Source organism: Rhinatrema bivittatum, chromosome 1, assembly GCF_901001135.1.
Source record: "Rhinatrema bivittatum chromosome 1, aRhiBiv1.1, whole genome shotgun sequence".
NCBI classification, from domain to species: domain Eukaryota; kingdom Metazoa; phylum Chordata; class Amphibia; order Gymnophiona; family Rhinatrematidae; genus Rhinatrema; species Rhinatrema bivittatum.
The window spans coordinates 126,447,799-126,467,083 of record NC_042615.1 but is presented as its reverse complement, the minus strand read 5'-3'; the positions used below and the strand labels follow the sequence as shown (position 1 = coordinate 126,467,083).

The following is a 19,285-nucleotide window of genomic DNA, read 5'->3' as shown; positions in this document are numbered from 1 at the left end:
TTTTTAAAACACATTTACTTGGAAATCTAATAATCTGTGCTCCCATCTATTTTGGGGGTAAATTAACAGATAATACCCAAAATACTTTGACTATTTACGGATTTTTGGTTTGGATGTACCATTTAAAAATAAATGCACACCAATAGCAAAATCCCCAGTTAGATTTTTTTTTTTTTTTAATAAAAAAAGCAATAAAAAGCATGCATTCCTTATGATGAAGAATGAGGTGGACTGATAAGCTTTATTTATGATCACCTTTTAAAGGTTTCTTCCTTCAAAGAGACCCATCATTCATTTCCTCTGCTGGCTTATGGAAAATAGATTTAATATACAGTTATTCAGATAGAATTGTCTAGATTTAAAAAAAATATAAAAACAGTGAATGAGACCAAACTGGCCAAGCCAGCCTACTCAACTGCAATTCTTCCACTTTGGGGAATTTACACATATCTACCCAACCTCATATGTAAATTGAGCTTTTAACCCTTGTTCTGCCACTGCCCTTCCATATCTGCCACCTATCCATCCAAATGTCCACATAATCCATTTAAGTACTGGCCTCTACCACCTTCACTAGGCCATTTCAGGCCTTGTCATCTTCATGATTCTTGAAAGGTCAACACTAAACACACACCCAGGGCCCTTTCCATGTTTTATTACCAAGTTCACTAATTTGCAGAACGAATGATTTGACCTGAAGATATTTTCAAATATTTTAGTTTTGCAGCAATAACTCAACATCTCTCCCCTAGGGTGTTTCCACTGCATCAACTGTTTTAGAATTAACCAATGTGTGCCTAACAGACGTCAAGTCACTGATAAGCATATGTAATGGATTTAGGTCCACTTTAAAATTCTGCATAGTACATGCTACATAAGCTATTTCTATATGTACACCTTATACCATATACATGTCCCCTAATCAAAGAAAAACTTGCTCCCTAAGTTGTTTGTAATCTAAGCTGACACTAGACTTGCCTTTTTTTTTGGGCGGGGGGTGTTCATTGAATTTGCTCAACTCATGAAACATCTTGTGAGCTCCAACTCTTAATATTCTCATCTGTTGGCCACCAGCTTTGGCAAATCACTAAAGTTTCCATCGGGAACGGGTCCCTAGAAGGCACATACTGAGTACCATTTTAGTCTCAAATATCATTAAACATTAACATCCTGGGTAGCGTAATCTAATGATAGTGCTGGGTACAGCCATGGAGAGGACCTAGGTTTGATTCTTAGGATAGGAATCTTGCTCCTTGGATCAGTTGGAGATAGGTCAGAAGTACCCCCCCCCCTTTCGGGGGAGGGGAAGGGGAGAAAAAGTATCCTTGGCCATTACACAATGGTGACTGTGGCCAGAGAGAGCCCATGATTGCAGAGCTCCATAAGCAGCCCTTGGATATAAGCTCTGGCTGAATCTGTCACACCAATAACTTGATTGTGTGAGCTGGAGGATATAAAAGTTCGAAACTACCCATGGTTTTCTCCTAAGGCTCATAGTGCTTTATCTCCAGAAAATTCAGACCAAGCTGGAAGGTCAAAGCAAGAGGGAAAAAAAAACCCTGCCAGGTCCACCCTTCTTCCCACTCCCAGATGGTGGTTATAAATAAATACTCATATTTCAGAGATTCTCACATTTACAAGCTATGCCTTTATATAATTATATAAGCTAAATGATTCCCAAAAGAAGTGTGATAAAGTGGTCTACAATGCTACAAAAACAGCAATCAAATTTGGTATAGAAACAAAACCTGAACTGTGGTACCAAAATTTCTTGTAATGTTGTATACTGCAGTCAGGTCACTCAACTATTATATTAGTTTCAAAAAACAAGTTATAAAGCTAAACAGAACTCTGAAAGACAAGAAACCCACCACATGTTTTAAAGATAAATTACAAGAGACGTGCCTCAAATTGACTTCCCAACTTACCTTTGGAGAAATGAAAACTTCTTCAGACATCTCTTGTACATCTCTCATTGGCTCTCGATTTTCCGAAGCAGATTCCCCATTTCCATTGTATACCATCTTAGGTCCCACTGGCTCAGATTTTACGATGTTTGACTTTACCAATGACTTTGCTCCATCTATTTTAACTTCTACCATTTTACTGCCTTGAGCACGTGTTGCTATAACCGTGGATGAACCTGTCGAACTGCAGGAGCTTCCATCATCTGGAGTTTGTTTCAAGGCAGAAACTGTTCCTGGAACCTTACGAGAAGCATTCTTAGACTGAGCTGTAAAATGCAAAGCTTTGCTAAGATAGGACTGTTTAGTTACTTGTATAGGGGGTTTAAAAGTTTCTGATTTTGGATCTTGATCCACGACAGATCGCTTTCCCATAGCCTTAGAGTCTGTTTTTACAGAAACAGGGGATGATGCACTGGGTAAGCATGGAGAGGACCTGGGAGAAAACCTTGTGGATGGTGAAGTATGCTCCTTTGATTGCAGCACAGGTCTTGTCATTATTTTTGGCTTTATATTTTTGAAATTAGGTTTGGGAAAGCTGATGATTTCTGTTTTCTTAGGCTTAATTGTGGCCACAGCAGGCTTTGCATTTGAAAGTTTTGCTTCAGTATTTCCTGAGACAGTTTTGACAGTCTGTACAGGGGAAGCCTTTGGGTTAACCTGAATAAGTTCAGTATCATTAATTTTACAAGACAAGACTTCAGTTTCTTCCAAAATTGGAAGAGCAAACATTATGTTCTTTGAATCTGGCAAGGGTGTGGATGTACTGGTAGCATAAGTTCCACCTGCAATGGGACTAATCATAAATGTTTCTTCATGATTGCGTTCCAAAGGAGAAATAACTCTTTCTTCAGGTGTGCTAACATGTACTGGAACAGATGCCACAATCTCATTCATCTCAGACACAGTACTCACATTAGTTAAATGTATGTTCTCTTCAGGTTGTTTTATACTTTCATTCAAATCTGGTGTTGCAAAAGTATTTTCATTATGACTTGCTGTGATTTGACATTCCAGTTTCAGTTGTTTAGATGAGCATTTGTTGAGCTTAAGAGAGTTATTTAAGTTAATATCTAGTTTCTCTGAGCAACTTTGGTTATCAAAATGCTGTGAAGGTAATGGATGCTGCAGCTGAAAGCATCCCTGTTCGAATGATTTTGTAACGTGCACTTTTTCTTTGGATTCTCTATTAGGTGTTGGCAGATCAATATACTGTATCTCTTTTAAAGAATGCTCACCTATACTTTTCAAACTCTCTGGTATGTCATTAGACAGTTCCGACAAAGAATGGGCATTGTTAGACCCATTTAAAGTCCCTGAACTTTCTAGCAGTGAGGTACTAAGAGGTTTTTCTAAACTATTTGAAACAGAACTTTTCCTTATACATATTTCATCACAAACTGATGACATGAAGAAATCCAAAGACATATCCCCACTTAGAAGCTTGGAGCAGGCATCTGTCCTGACATTAATGGTCTCATGTGTTCCTGTAGTTTCACCCTTATCCAGTTCGGAGGTATGGAATATAGCACAGTTGTCAATATCTACATCACTATACTTTTCAATGTAAGGCACAGGTTGTTCAAGCTTATCAAGTTCCATACTTTTTATATTTGGAATGTCTTTTTCAATGCATTTTGGTTCCTCTGAGCTTGATCTTGTGCTATAGGCACAAGTTTGGGTTCTTGCAGTACCCATACACATCGAGTCCATGCTGATCAGTGTCTCCTTATGAGTATAATCTACAGTGTCTTCCAACTCTAATACACCAACACAAGGATAAGTTACAGGAAAGCTTTTAGCAACACTATTAGTGGAGTTGCAATCAACCAAACTTTTCTCGACATTATTTGCATAATTCTGGATCTGGTGTACATTTTTTCTATATGCAACTTTATTTCTATTTGTATCCCCACCAGGAAGTAAAGATGAATGAGAACCATTCTTCACCTTTTCTTCTATCTTCTCCGCATTCATTCTGATCATTTTTACAGTTATTTCATTACAGTATGTTTACAAAGTGAGAACCTGTATAAGTCTTCTGAACTTTAAAACATGAAAATATTTATACAAGCTCATTCCAGGTATTCACTTCTTGTTCTTGGGCTCAGAAGGATCCATAGTTCAGACATTTGTTGCATCCTAAAATTAAAAGGAAACCAGGTGTAGTTAATTTTTGTTCATTCTAAAATTGATGTAGATTTTATTTAAAAAAGGGTTTATACACCGCTTTTACAACAAATAGTCAAAATGGTTTACAATTGTTATACACAATTAAAACAATAAAAAGACCATTTTGCTATGACCTTATCATAGGGAGGTAAGTGTCAACATTAGTGGAGGTGGTAAAGGAAACAGTAGCAAATTCACAAAGGCATGAATACTTAGGATGGTAAAGCATTGGAGTAACTTGAATGGAGAAATAGTTAAAACCCTAACCCTGGTAATGCAGACAGGATGGGTCATGTATGTCTTTCTGCTGTCATTTACTATGTTCTTAATATGCTTTCCAGATTAATTGGTCATTGAATATTGAATGCCTTGATGGCTAATTCCAAATTTTAAAATGTATTGACCAACAGAGAAGTAACACTACGTACTGAACCAACCAGGAGTTGGGTTCCAAGATTAAACTCGCACAGGACTCACATGGCGCAATTCTGAATTAAGTGTAGTCTCTCTCTAGCTGGGAGACCCAAACAATGTAGAGATTACTTATCTGATAATCTCGTTTTCCTTAGTGTATGCAGATGGACTCAAAACAAGTGGGTATAGTGTGCTCGTGCTAGCAGTTGGAGACTGATCTGACGTCAGCACGGGTACATATACCCCCACAGGAAGTGAAGCAATTAAGTAATCTTCCTTGCAAAGCTGTCATAGCTATATGAGTGCTGACCGATCGATTACACAGGATTACCCTGACCGGTTTGATGGTAGCTGGAGACTGCCAGGATTCTCAACCAGAAGGCGTCTACACCCGGCAGGGTGGATGCCCTATGTAGTAAAACATGGCTTACCTTGAGCCTGTGAAATCCCATGTATGCCGGCAGCCAGGCGGGATGCTGAGTCCATCTGCATACACTAAGGAAAACGAGATTATCAGGTAAGTAATCTCTACATTTCCTAGCGTGTAGCAGATGGACTCAGAACAAGTGGGATGTACAAAAGCTACTCCTGGACTGGGCTGGAGGCTGCCCGAGGTCCGTGTAGGATTGCCCTCGCAAATGCTGTGTCCTCCCTGGCCTGAACGTCCAGACGGTAGAATCTGGAGAAGGTATGGAGGGAGGACCACGTCGCCGCTTTACATATCTCTGCAGGCGACAGCAGCTTAGCTTCTGCCCAAGAGGCTGATTGTGCTCTGGTAGAATGAGCCTTGACCTGTAGAGGTGGTGGTTTTCCCGCCTCTACGTAGGCTGCCTTGATAACTTCTTTAATCCAGCGGGCGATGGTCGGCTGTGAGGCCGCTTCCCCTTGCTTCTTCCCGCTGTGCAGGACGAACAGGTGGTCCGTCTTTCGTACTGCTTCTGACATTTCCAGGTATCTGGACAGCAGTCTGCCGATGTCGAGATGACGTAGTATTCGACCTTCTTCCGATTTCTTCAAACCTTCCGTGGTAGGCAAGGATATGGTTTGGTTGAGGTGAAAGTGGGCGACCACTTTGGGCAAAAAGGAAGGAACTGTATGAAGATGGATAGCCTCTGGAGTGATTCTAAGAAATGGATCACGACAGGATAGTGCTTGTAGCTCAGATGCGTCGTGCTGAACACAGCCAGCAAGAACACCATCTTCAAGGTTAACAAACGGAGAGACAGGCCTCCGAAGGGGCCTGAAGGCTGATCCCGCTAGAAATTCCAATACTAGGTTAAGGTTCCACAAGGGCACTGGCCACTTCAGTGGTGGGCGAATGTATTTAACTCCTTTCAGGAAGCGTGAAACGTCTGGGTGCTGGGCAATGGATTTGCCGTCACGTCTGGGACCGTAGCAAGACAGCGCTGCTACCTGTACCTTGATGGAGCTGAGGGACAGACCCTTCTGAAGTCCATCTTGTAGGAAGTCCAAAATGATAGGAATCTGTGCGGTATGCGAATTGGTGCCGTGAGAATCGCACCAGGCTTCAAAAATTCTCCAGATCCTGATATGTTAGTGATGTGGAGAACTTGCGTGCTCGGAGAAGTGCATCTATCACCGGCTCTGAGTATCCTCTTTTCTTCAGTCTAGCCCTCTCAATGGCCAGACCGTAAGAGAGAATTGAGCTGGATCCTAGTGGAGAATGGGGCCTTGCCGTAGTAGGTCCCGGTATGGAGGCAGAGGTAGAGGGTTCCCTGCCAGTAGTCTTCTCATGTCTGCGTACCAGGGTCTTCTTGGCCAGTCTGGGGCCACTAGAAGAACTAGACCTCTGTGTCGCTGAATCCGGTGAACAATGGCGCCCAACAGGGGCCATGGAGGAAATGCATATAGCAGGATCCCCTGAGGCCACGGCTGTACCAGGGCATCGATCCCCTGAGCTCGAGGATCCCGCTTGCGGCTGAAATATCTGGGAACTTGAGCATTGGACCTGTCTGCTAATAGGTCCATGGCTGGCGTCCCCCAGTGATCCACAATTAACTGAAAGGCTGTGGGTGACAGCTGCCATTCTCCCGGGTTCAGGCTTTCTCTGCTGAGGAAGTTTGCCGCAGTGTTGTCCTTCCCGGCGATGTGTACGGCGGAGATGTCCTGAAGGTTGGCTTCTGCCCAAATCAGGGGCGTTATTTCTAGGGACACTTGTTGGCTTCTGGTTCTGCCCTGTCGATTGATGTATGCCACTGTGGTGGCTTTGTCTGACATTACTCTGACCGCTCTGTTGTGAAGTCTGTGGGCAAATCGCAGGCACGCTAGCCTGACTGCCCGTGCCTCCAGTCGGTTGATATTCCTTGACTCTTCTCTGGTCCACCGTCCTTGGGTGGTGAGCTCCTCGCAGTGCGCTCCCCATCCGTTCAGGCTGGCATCTGTGGTGAGCAGAATCCAGGTTGGGGAGCACATTCGTAACCCCCGGCTCAAGTGGCCGGGCTGTAACCACCAGCGTAGTTGCTTCCGCACTCTGGCTGGTAGAGGCAGGTGTATGATGTAGTCCTGTGATCGTGGACTCCATCGAGATAGAAGGGCACGTTGTAATGGTCTATGAGCCCGCGCCCATGGCACCACCTCCAGGGTGGATGCCATGAGGCCGAGGACTTGGAGATCATCTCGAGCTGTGGGCCGGCTGGCGCTCAGCAAGACCTGCAGATGAGTCCGGAGTTTTGACTTTCTCTTGGAAGTCAAGCTGACCTTGTCTTCTTGGGTGTCGAATTGGACCCCTAGGTATTCCAGCAACTGGGATGGCTGTAGGGAACTCTTCTTTATGTTGACTACCCATCCTAGGGTTTCCAGAAGAGCTATAACTCTGTTGGTTGCCCGGTGACTCTCTTCCAGTGACTTTGCCCTGATCAGCCAATCGTCCAGGTAGGGATGGACGAGGATTCCTTCCTTCCTGAGTGCTGCTATTACAACTGTTACCTTGGTAAAGATCCATGGCGCGGTGGCTAACCCGAAGGGTAAGGCCCGGAACTGGAAGTGCTGATTCAGGACTTTGAAGCGTAAATAGCGCTGATGATCCCGATGAATTGGGATATGCAGGTAGGCTTCTGACAGATCTAGGGAGGTGAGAAACTCCCCTGGCTGTACTGAATTCTTGACAGACCGTAGAGTTTCCATGCAAAAGCTGGGGACCCTTAGGTGTCGGTTGACTGACTTGAGGTCCAGGATGGGCCTGAAGGTGCCCTCCTTCTTGGGTACTATGAAATAAATGGAATAATGCCCAGAAGGTACCTCTTCTGCAGGTACTGGGATTATGGCTTTTAGGGCCAGGAACCTCTGTAAGGTCACTTCCAGTGCCACTGCCTTGAGTGGCGAACAAGGAGATTCCACAAACTTGTTCGGCAGAAGCCGAAAGAAATCCAGGTAATATCCTTCCCGGATGATGGCGAGGACCCACTGTTCCAAAGTAATCTCGACCCACCTGCGGTAGAAGAGGGTTAGCCTGCCCCCTATGGCTGCTACCCTCGGATGGGTCGGCTGATTGTCATTGTGGGTTACGGCCAGAGCCAGAACCCGGGCCGGTTCTCTTCTTGGTGTGCTTAGCCCGAAAGGGCTGATTCCTGGCCTGAAAACGAGGTGCTTGATAGCGAGACCTGTAAGGGTTGAAGCGCTGCGAGTTTCTACCTCTGGATGGCTAGAAACAGAACGCTGGTTCCTCCTTGACCTGTCTTCTAGTAGCCGGGGTAACGGAGAAGCACCCCATTTAGTAACCCAATTCTCAAGGTCGCTGCCGAATAGTAGGGAACCCTTAAAGGGCATTCTCGTGAGTTGAGTCTTGGAGGACGAGTCGGCTGCCCAATTGCGTAGCCAAAGCTGTCTTCTGGCTGCCACTGAGGAGGACACTCCCTTGGCTGCCGTACGGACGAGGTCGGAGGCTGCATCTGTGAGAAATGCGAGAGCAGATTCCATGTCTTCTCCCGGGGTGTTTCTTGCCTGTGATAAACAGGAGCGTGTCACCATGGTGCAGCAAGTCGCGATTCGAAGGGACATGGCTGCTACCTCAAAGGCTTGTTTCAGAATGGTGTCCATGCGCCAGTCATGCGCATCCTTAAGAGCCGCCCCCCCCCCCCTCCACCGGAATGGTGGTGCGTTTCACGATTGCATTAATTATGGCGTCTACCCTGGGGCACGCCAGCAATTCCTTGGATGTCTGATCTAGAGGGTACATGCCAGACAAGGCCCGACCCCCTTTGAATGAGGCCTCTGGTGCCTTCCATTCCAGCTCGATTAGCTGCTGTGCTGCTTGTAGGAGGGGAAAGTGGTGAGCCGTTTGGTGCAGGCCCTCTAGCAGAGGGTTCTGTACAGAGACCCCTGAGGAGTCCTGGCCCGGAATGGCCAGCTCCGATAAGCATTGTGAGACCAGGCCCGGCAGATCTTCTCTCCGAAAGAAGCGTCTCATGGTCCGATATGGTTCTATCTCCGAGGGAAGTTCATTCTCCTCGGGGGGGGGGGGGGGGGGGGCTCCTCACTTACCTGTGAATAATCCGAATCCCCATGATTGGGGCTGTCAGGTGGTGAGTGGCTGCGCCTAGGTCTCGAGGGTCCAGGGGCCGGATCAACCGGGACGGAAAGACCCATCCGAGGAGCAGACTGCATCTGGACAAAGGCGGGAATCCCCTTAAATAATTCCACCCAGGAAAGCGAAGCCAGATCTGGCCGCAGGGGTACCAGGTCTCTCGGGTTCCCTAGCTGCTCGCCACGGTCTTCTAAGTCCGGAGTGTTCCCTAAGGAACCGCTGGGCTGGGACCGGTCTGGTCCTGGAACTGCCATGGCTTCCTCACATTGGGCACAGAGAGTCTGCTTCCTCGCTCTGTGTGGCTCTAAGGTTGCATGCTGAGCAGAGGCTTAGAGCGTTCATGCCTGATTCTGGGGGTGCCGACTCTGCGAATGCAGAGGCATTCTTATGCTCCATTTGCCTGAAATGGAGTGTCGTCCTACGATGTGCGCCTAACGCGGGCGCCTTATAAAGGGGGCGCCTTATAAAGGGGGCACCTTATAAAAGGGCGCCTTAGCAGATGTGTGCGTATCCATGTAGCGTGCGCTACCAACGTGCGCCTGTCGCGTGCGCTACCAACGTGCGCCTGTCGCGTGCGCTACCAACGTGCGCCTGTCGCGTGCGCTACCAACGTGCGCGAACAACTTGCGTTTAGCAAACAAACGCGCTTAATCTGAAAACAAGAAGTAGGCAGGCAAGAATGGCGACCTCCCAGGCGGGCGGCCTCGTAGGCAGGCCCAGTCAGTCCACACTTCCTTGGAGACCAAGTAAAGATGTACGGCCTTACCTTGTCTTCGGCGCTTCCCGGCTGCAACCCGGGTGGTCTCCGGCTGCGGGGGGAGAGGGGAATACCTTCACCGCCGCGCTTAAGGAAGGGCACCCGCTGCCTCTAGGCCGCGCTCGAACCGCTCAGGGACCAGGCCGCACCCGAGCCCTTCTCACTCGGGGGCTGGGTCCCTGCCGCAAACCGGCCACCGGACTGAGGCTCCTACCTCCGAGGGACCACGGAAGTCAGCTCGGGAAACTCAACTGGGTGAGTGACCGCCTGGTATCACCACAGGAGTGCGGGGCTAGTCTTCAGTAGATTTCTTCTATGAATTTAGTCGATAGAATTTGGAAACACGCTCAGCGAGCATGGGTAGCTCCAAACTGCTTTGGAGACGGAAATTACTGAATTGCTTCACTTCCTGTGGGGGTAATATGTACCCGTGCTGACATCAGATCAGTCTCCAACTGCTAGCACCAGCACACTATACCCATTTGTTTTGAGTCCATCTGCTACACGCTAGGAAAATGCATATTTGTGTTCATCTTAAAATCTACTTGTTTCACTGAAGATTGTGGAGGAAACAAAATGTTCCCAGAAATTTGTTTACTAGTGTTACGGGTGTACTAGAATTCCATCCTCTCTCAATACTGCTGCAACTACCATTACCTTGGAAAAGGTTTTGGGAGCAGTGACCAGACCAAAGAGCAGCACCAGAAACTGAAAGTAGCACCACAGTACTGAAAACCACAGTAAGTATTAATGTTCTAGTCAGAAAGGAACGTGAAGATACACTTTGGCCAAATCCAAGGAGGTCAGAAATTCCTCTGACTGCTCAGCAATTATAACCATGTGCAAGGTTTCCATGTGAAAATGTTTCACGCAGACTGTTGATACCTTTGAGATCCAGGGTGGGACAGAAGGAGCCTCTCTTTGGCAGGATGAAATTAATGGAATATCACCCAGTATTTTGTTGAGACATGGGCACTGGAACCACAGCCCTCCGACTGGAGCCTTGCCAATGTACTCTGCTGCCCGCTTCTTTGGGGAGTGGCAAGGAGACACCAGGAATACTGCAAAATTCCATTATTGCATATCCTTGTCTCACTTCCAGGACCCACTGATCAGATGTGATTTCGACCCACCTTTGATAGGAGAGAGTGGCGTCCTCTCCTGTTCCTCAGGATGGGTCAGCAAACCTTCACTGGGAGGCACCACTACCTGAGCCTGTGCCCCTTCTGGGTTGTTTGGGACAAAAGGACAGACCTACAGAAAGGTAGAGTCCTCTGAAAGGTCGCTCCTCTACAGGGTCAAACACCTGGATCCTCAAAAGCACAACCTCTCATGTTAAAGGAGCACTGTTTGCTTATCCTCCAGCAAATGAGGAACCAGAGATTCACCCCACTTACTGGCCAGTTCCTCCAACTCAAGCTCAAATAAAAGCAAGCCAATTAAAGGCCAATTTAGTGAGGTTAGCCTTGGCAGTTGCATTGGCTAACCAATTTCTCATCCCTAATCAAATCCTAGCTGCTACTATAAATGCCACCCCTCTGGCTCAAGTGTGGACCAAATCAGAGCCTTCATCTGCCAAGAAGGCAGTGGCTGCTTCCATAACTGCCCTGGAGCTTACCCCAGTCATCAACCTCCTGGTAGAGAAGCAAATAAGCAGCCCCCAAGGAACAAACAGCAATCTGCAAGGTCACTGCCACTGCTTCAAATGCTTGTTAAAGGATAGTCTCAATCTTTATTATGAGCATCCTCTTCAAGTCCACTCCTACATGAATAGTGGTCCGCTTGGCAAGTACACACTTGTGCATCTACCATCAGAAAACATAAGCACTCTTACCACATAATCCAGAGGGTACAGGCCTTCCAAAACCAAACACCTTTTGAAGTTAGCCTCTGGGGTGCCCCACTCAAGATCAATCAATTCTTGAATGGACTCCATTATAGGGAAATATCAAGAGCCTTTATATGCAAGGAAACCAGAATGGGGATTTCTTTTCAGCTCAGACCCGGAATATGCTTAGAAACCCCAAGTATTTCCAAGGTCTGGGAGATCATAGCTGGCAGTTCATCTCCATGAAAGAACTGTAGCATAGTTCTATGTGCTCTAATCCTGGAGGAATTTCACCATCCTTAGAGTCATGATCAACACCATCATCCATGCCATCTGGATCTCTATCAAGAAGTCCTGCTGCCACTCAGGAGTACTCTGGCACTTAACTAGTCCAGGCAAGGTTCCTACCTGCGCCTCTGCTCTGGGAGCATTGGACAGGGTTGAAAACTGCACTTGAAGAAAAGATTGCAACACCTGGAACTAAGTATCCAAACCAGGAGGCACCTGAAGCATACTCACTGAGCTACCATCCCCTGCTAAGGATCCAGATAGGGAGTCCAAATTTAGGTGCTCCACCTGAAATGTCTTTACCCAGACCTACATCCAAGCTGGGAAGAACCAGGTTTAATGAAATCAGAGCTCAGCTTTATCTAGCCTAGTACAGAATGTCTCCAATTGCGGGGAGAGATGGCATGTGCAGTCATTGCCACGCTCAACTTCCTGCATCCACTGCCTTTCAGCTGCTTAAGCAGCTAAGTCCAATCCAGCTGAGGAAACTAGCTACTGGACCAAGGAACTCATCTGAGGGACCACAGAAATCCTCAGGAATTCTCAACTGGGGGCAGGGCCATTTGGTATCACTGCAGGAGATCGGGGCAAATTTTTCCTTAATTCTCCTGTCAACATGAAGCAATCCCGATAGCACAGTGGTGGAAGAGGAAAGACTCACTGCATTTGAGATTGGTGGTCACAAGGCTCATGGGCATTAGAACTATGAAAACATTACTGCATTTCACAGAGATACCTTAGCTAAATATGGGAAAATATGGGCTCCCTTTGAAAAATGGCTTCAAGTCAATCGGTACTTAAGCTGAATAATGGAGCATAGGCTTGCTTTTTCACTAAACAGTACACTCTTAGAAAGAGGCAAGACAATGATTTATATTCTACTTTGAGTTTAAAAGATATATTGAGCTTTATCCTCTATTATGCAGATGTTACATGCATACATACTTTGTTACTGTTCATTTGTGGACTGTTTATTTGCCACGACTATAATAGATAAGATATTTGTTCTGTATCAGGAAGGGGGCAGGGTGTATATAAAATGTTTGGATAACATGACTGTCTGCGGGGACGTAACTTATGAAACTTACTGGCATATTTGTTTTATTTTGTCCAAATAAAGTTAAATTACAAAATGAAGCAATTCCTACTAGGGAGATACACATATACCATCTGCTGGAGACTGAGAATACTAGCAGCCTGTCATTGCAGGGGTATGTATACTTTTGACGTCAGTTTGCTCCATCTCCATCTACTGATAGAGGTGCATAACCCACTTGTTCTCGGTTCATCTGACTGGACGCTAATGCTTCAAAAGAACAACATATCCTAGCCCTATTACACAATAACTTATTAAAATTGTAAAGGTTTGAAATAAAAACTTGTTTTCTTCAATGTTTGCCCTCGATCAATACATGGTAGATAAGTTATTTATGGGAAGGAGTGGCTCTTTATGTCAGAAACAATATCCAAGCATGTGAGTTGCAAGGAAGATGGGGCAATGAAGAAGCACTATGGGCCAACCTAAAAAAAGATGGGACATCCATTTTTATTGGAGGGGTTTACAGGCCTCCAAACCAAAAGGAAGAGATGGATAGAGATCTGGTTGAAGACATCCAAAAGATAGGAAAGAAGGGAGAAGTGGTGATCGTTGGAGACTTTAATATGCCGGATATAGACTGGAGAATCCCATCTGCAGAATCTAATAGTAGAGAAATAGTGGATGCCCTGCAAGTAGCTTTGTTCAAACAAATGGTTATGGAACCCACGAGAGAAGGAGCTATACTGGACTTAGTGCTCACTACTGGAGATAATGTCTCTGATGTCCAGGTGGGCGCCCACCTCAGCACCAGTGATCAAACGATATGGTTTAATATCACAAAAAAGAAGCACAAAGACCCAAGTTCTGCAGTTCAAAAACACGGACTGATGAAATGGGGACTTACCTGGAGGAAGAACTAAAAGGCTGGGAGAATGAGAGCGATGTGGATCAACAGTGGACCAATGTAAAAGGAGCAATTACCAAGGCAACTAATCTATGTTAGAAAAGTAAAGAAAAGAAAAATGAAACCTATCTGGTTCTCAAAGGAGGTAGCTGACAAATTAAAGGCTAAAAGAACAGCGTTCAAGAAATATAAAAGATCCCAAAGGGAGGAGCACAAAGAAGAATATCTGGTAGAACTGAGGGAGACTAAGAAATTAATCAAGATGGCAAAAAGTCAAGCGGAAGAGGATTGCCAAGGAGATAAAGAGGTGACAAAACATTTTTCAGATACATCAGTGAAAGGGGAAAAGTTCATAGTGGTAGAGTGAAATTGAAAGGTGGAAAGGATCAATGTGTTGAGAGAGACAAAGAAATGGCAGAAATTTTAAACGAATACTTCAGTTCTGTGTTCACTAAAGAGGACCCTGGAGAAGGACAGTCACTAGTTAACAAGAAACTGGAGGGGAGTGGAGTAGATATAACTCCATTTACAGTAGAAAATGTATGGGAAGAGCTGGAGAAACTGAAAGTGGACAAAGCCATGGGGCCTGATGAAGTTCACCCCAGGATACTGAGAGAGCTCAGAGATGTGCTGGCGGGTCCACTGTGTGACCTGTTCAATAAATCCTTAGAAATGGGAGTGGTGCAGAGTGATTGGAGAAGAGCAGTGGTGTTCCTGCTTCACAAGAGTGGGAACAGAGAAGAGGTTGGTAACTACAGTCCGGTTAGCCTCACTTCGGTGGTGGGAAAAGTAATGGAGTCACTGTTGAAGAGAGAATAGTGAACTATCTACAGTCAGGAGAATTGCTGGACCAGAGGCAGCATGGATTCACCAGGGGAAGATCCTGTCAGACAAATCTGATTGACTTTTTTGACTGGGTAACCAAGGAATTGAATCAAGGAAGGGCACTCGATGTCATCTACTTGGATTTCAGCAAAGCTTTTGATACGGTCCCGCACAGGAGACTGGTGAATAAAATGAGAAGCTTAGGAGTGAGTGTCGAGGTGGTGACCTGGATTGCAAACTGGTTGAAGGACAGAAAACAATGTGTGTTGGTAAATGGAACTCTCTCCGAAGAGAGAGCGGTGTTAAGCGGGGTAAGGCAAGGATCGGTATTGGGACCGGTCCTGTTCAATATCTTTGTGAGCAACATTGCGGACGGGATAGAAGGTAAGGTTTGTCTTTTTGCGGATGACACTAAGATCTGCAGAGTGGACACGCCAGAAGGAGTGGAGAGAATGAGATGGGATTTAAGGAAGCTGGAGGAGTGGTCGAAGATATGGCAGCTGAGATTCAAAGCCAAGAAGTGCAGAGTCATGCATATGGGGAGTGGAAATCCGAATGAACTGTATTTGATGGGGGGAGAAAGGCTGATGTGCACGGAGCAGGAGAGAGACCTTGGGGTGATAATGTCTAACTATCTGAAGTCGGCAAAACAATGTGACAAGGCGATAGCTAAAGCCAGAAGAATGCTGGGCTGCATAGCGAGAGGAATATCGAGTAGGAAAAGGGAAGTGATTATCCCCTTGTACAGGTCCTTGGTGAGGTCTCACCTGGAGTACTGTGTTCAGTTCTGGAGACTGTATCTCAAAAGACAGAGACAAGATTGAGGCGGTCCAGAAAAGGGTGACCAAAAAGATGGAGGGTCTTCATCGAATGACTTATGAGGAGAGATAGAAGAATCTAAATATGTACACCCTGGAGGAAAGGAGGAGCAGAGGTGATATGATACAGACTTTCAGATACTTGAAAGGTTTTAATGATCCAAAGACAAACCTTTTCAGTCGGAAAAAAATCAGCAAAACCAGGGGTCACGATTTGAAGCTCCAGGGAGGAAGACTCAGAACCAATGTCAGGAAGTATTTCTTCACAGAGGGTGGTGGATGCTTGGAATGCCCTTCCGGAGGAAGTGGTGAAGACCAGAACTGTGAAGGACTTCAAAGGGGCGTGGGATAAACACTGTGGATCCATAAAGTCTGGAGGACATGAATGAATGTGGAAAAAAGGATTTACATTCACAAAAAAGCAGGGAGTAGCTTGCTTGTTACTGCGGATACTACCCCAAACCAAGTAAGCCTGATACTTCACTTTCAATGCATATCCAGCATAGCTCTCTGCTTCAACGGCAGGGGGAATGAAGAAAAGAGGATCTATATACAGACAACAAAAAAGGACTGAATTACATAGTCTGGGAAAACAAATAAGCATGGGTGTAGCTTGCTTATTGCAGCGGTTACTACCAACTAATTAAGCTAAATATTTCACATAGATGCAGTTCCAACACTGCTCTCTGCATTAATGGTGGGGGTGGAAGTGAAATAGAACCAAAATGTTACTAAGAGCCAAGAGTAACAGATAAGTATGAGAAAAAAATGCATAGCTTGCTGGGCAGACTGGATGGGCCATTTGGTCTTCTGCTGTCATTTCTATGTTTCTATGAGACAGGGTGCACCACTCTGCCTTTATGAAAAAAAAGCTAGCAATTGAGAGGTCTCCAAACAGATCCTGCTGCTGTTGTAAGGTCAGTGTAATGTAGGTATTTTCAGGAAGAGTATCACTCCACATTGGGAGGAGTTGTGAGTGATAAACTCCTGCACCCATGTGATGCTGGAGCAGTTGTGCATAGGATTCCAGGATTTGGAACTCTAAGGGGTATCACTGTGGTACCAATGGGCCTATCCTCCACAGAGAAAGTCTGGGGAGAGAGAACCAGACGTGTTTGCTCAATAAAAGTGGCTAGGACCTAAGTAGACTGGCCAGGCCTTACTGAAAGGAAGGTTCCAGAAGAAGTCAAGTGCTGAGAGTCCAGAGTGTGGTGAAGGAAAAGTTCCTGAAAAGCTGTGAGTAAGGAGACCACAGAAAAAAAAGAGGAATAAGTAGCAAGGAGATGTTCAAAGATTTTCCCAACCTGTCTGGGAAAATCCAGAGTTAAAGGACTGATCAAGACATCAGTCAGAGGCTCTAGAGAAAAGAAGCCAAAAGGAGAACAACTCCTGCCCAAAAGATACTAGAAGGGCACAGGATGAAAGAATATCAGCTACGGAGTGTCCAAGGAGGAAAGACATTTTTGGATTTTTGAATTAAGTGTTCCTGTGGTGCACTATCCACTCACTGGTGCTCCAGATTGTTTGGACATTTGTTTTCCTGCCACTTTCAGGAAATACTGTTTTGAACAGAGCTGGAGGGAAGATGATTTTTTGCTGTGATTTATGTGCAGAAGAGCCCAAGTCAGTCAAAAGCCACTCCCCCCCAGAAACTCCAGGTGGTCATGGGCCTTGTGTGGTCTGTCACCCCTCCCTGCATGTTCTCATGCCCAAAAGCTGACCAGGGCATGTAGTTCATAGCTCTCCACCTCCCAGTGGAATCTATTGTAGTATATCACTCAGCAAGGAAGTCCTCTGTGGGTATAGATTCGTGTACAGATAATTTAAGAGCTTTTAAACACTTGCAGTACTCAGTAAGGATCAAGACTTGGGTGTGAATCTTGCAATTGTGTTAATTTTATACACTTACTGTTTAAGCCATTTGTAGTACTGCAACTTCACAGCAGTTTCCATATTTATATACATGAAACTTTACACCAACTGAAAATATTTTCCTAGAAGCAGACTTATGAACTTTCTAGAAGTGTTTCCATATGAAGTATGCATGCACAAGGCAGAATGAGTCAGACTGGTTTGGTGTTAGGAGTTTGGAAATAATTATTCAGTTTGGTTGGCACAATCTAATCATACAAGGAATAGGATCTTTATAGTCAATAGCACAAGACAAGAAAAACCAACCACTAAAAAGCAGACCAAAACATCTTGGAAGAAAAAAATATTCTACCTCCATAGAGATGTTTAGAAAGTTCTGATGGGCAATCCACCCAAATATTGCCTGCACAAAAAAACAAAACTTCAATGACCCAACATTTGGAATTTAGAGATCAGTGTACCTGGTTGAAGCAGCTAACAATCTTTATGGAAAATAAATCGTTACTGTACATTCACTCAGATACCCTCTCTTGGTGCATGGATTGCACTCAATGATACTACTGCATTCAGAAGATCCAACTCTGCCGCAAACTGGTAGGCAATTTATTTCAAGTGTGAATTTCCTGAGCCACAGCAGACCTGTCCTGCCTCACTTGTGACCTATTCAGACTACCACTGCTGTTAAAAAGCTGCAACTTTACAAATTCATACTGAACATATTAAATCCTTTCCTAAACCATGTGAAACCACAATTTTCCTGCCAACTCGTTCTGAATTTAGTTCCAAAGATAAACATTCTAGAAGTTTGCTTGATCCTCTTATGGATATGTAACTAACAACTATTATGAGCTATTCAAAATGTTGCCAAGAAAGTTAAACAAAAATAGAAATAAAGAGCCATCTCCACTATCATACCTATATGCATGTTTCCTAAAACACTGATTTGCTGTTTTGTTGTAGAAGTTAACTGCAATCAACTTACAGAGGAATTAGAAAAATAGACTTTAAGGGATCAACACACTCAGTCTGAAAGGAGGCAAACAACTAAATATTTGCTATTCAAAGCTGAAGCAGAATATGAATGAGACCAAATAAAAATATATAACGAAGCATTTCAGGCATGCCAAGTTATAGCAATAGCTGCCTTATTTCTCTACACGATCCTCATTCCTTTTTGGCTGAAGATACTCACATGTCTATCCCTTATAGGAAAGTTGAGAAAACAGATGCTCAGGTTGCAATTTCAATGCAATAAGGGCAAAAAGCCAGAAATGCCTGGCCATGAGTATTTCCATATGTTTTGTGAACACACTTAATTGCCTTAACTCAGTAACAAGCAATGGAGTGAACTTCAGCATTCACACAGAAAAATCCACTTATAATTGGAAAATAAACTACCAATATCTTACCAAGCTAGCAGACAAGAACTACTGCTGGCATGAGTCCAGATGGTTACATTTACAGAGCATGAGGCTCTTTCCCCTTTTTGTCATTATGACCTCAGACTTAACTTCCCACACTGACCCCAATTATGCCATCATCAACCCTGCAGTCTCTGCCAGTCATGTCATATTAGAAGGGAGGGTCTTCATCATCCAATATACACAAACCTTCAGCCACCATACATACTGGCTATCAGCATCTTCTAGGCTAGGATGTCCTACACACTACCTGCTCACTTCTCTGAAAGGGGAGTAATGTCAACACTCATGAAGATAATCATGCCAGCTACAAACAGACATATAGAGGCTAAAAAGTGACTGCTGCTGTCTTTCCTGATATCTATTCAGAACCAAAGAGCACATACCTGAGGTTCCGAAGGAGCCATAAACAACCCTGGGTGCTTTAAATGCCAGACACC

The 19,285-nt window shown here is 44.9% G+C and overlaps 1 protein-coding gene across 2 annotated transcripts in view; it reads right to left on the bottom strand.

The window, feature by feature from the left end:
* Positions 1-19,285, bottom strand: part of LOC115083233 (microtubule-associated tumor suppressor 1 homolog) — a 218,753-nt gene that overhangs the window by 130,735 nt on the left and 68,733 nt on the right. For both annotated transcript variants that reach the window (XM_029587051.1, XM_029587044.1), the window contains one exon: positions 1,929-4,106. In XM_029587051.1, coding sequence (XP_029442911.1) covers positions 1,929-3,950 — 2,022 coding nt within the window. In that variant the 5' untranslated portion in view covers positions 3,951-4,106. The remainder of the gene's footprint in view (positions 1-1,928; positions 4,107-19,285) is intronic.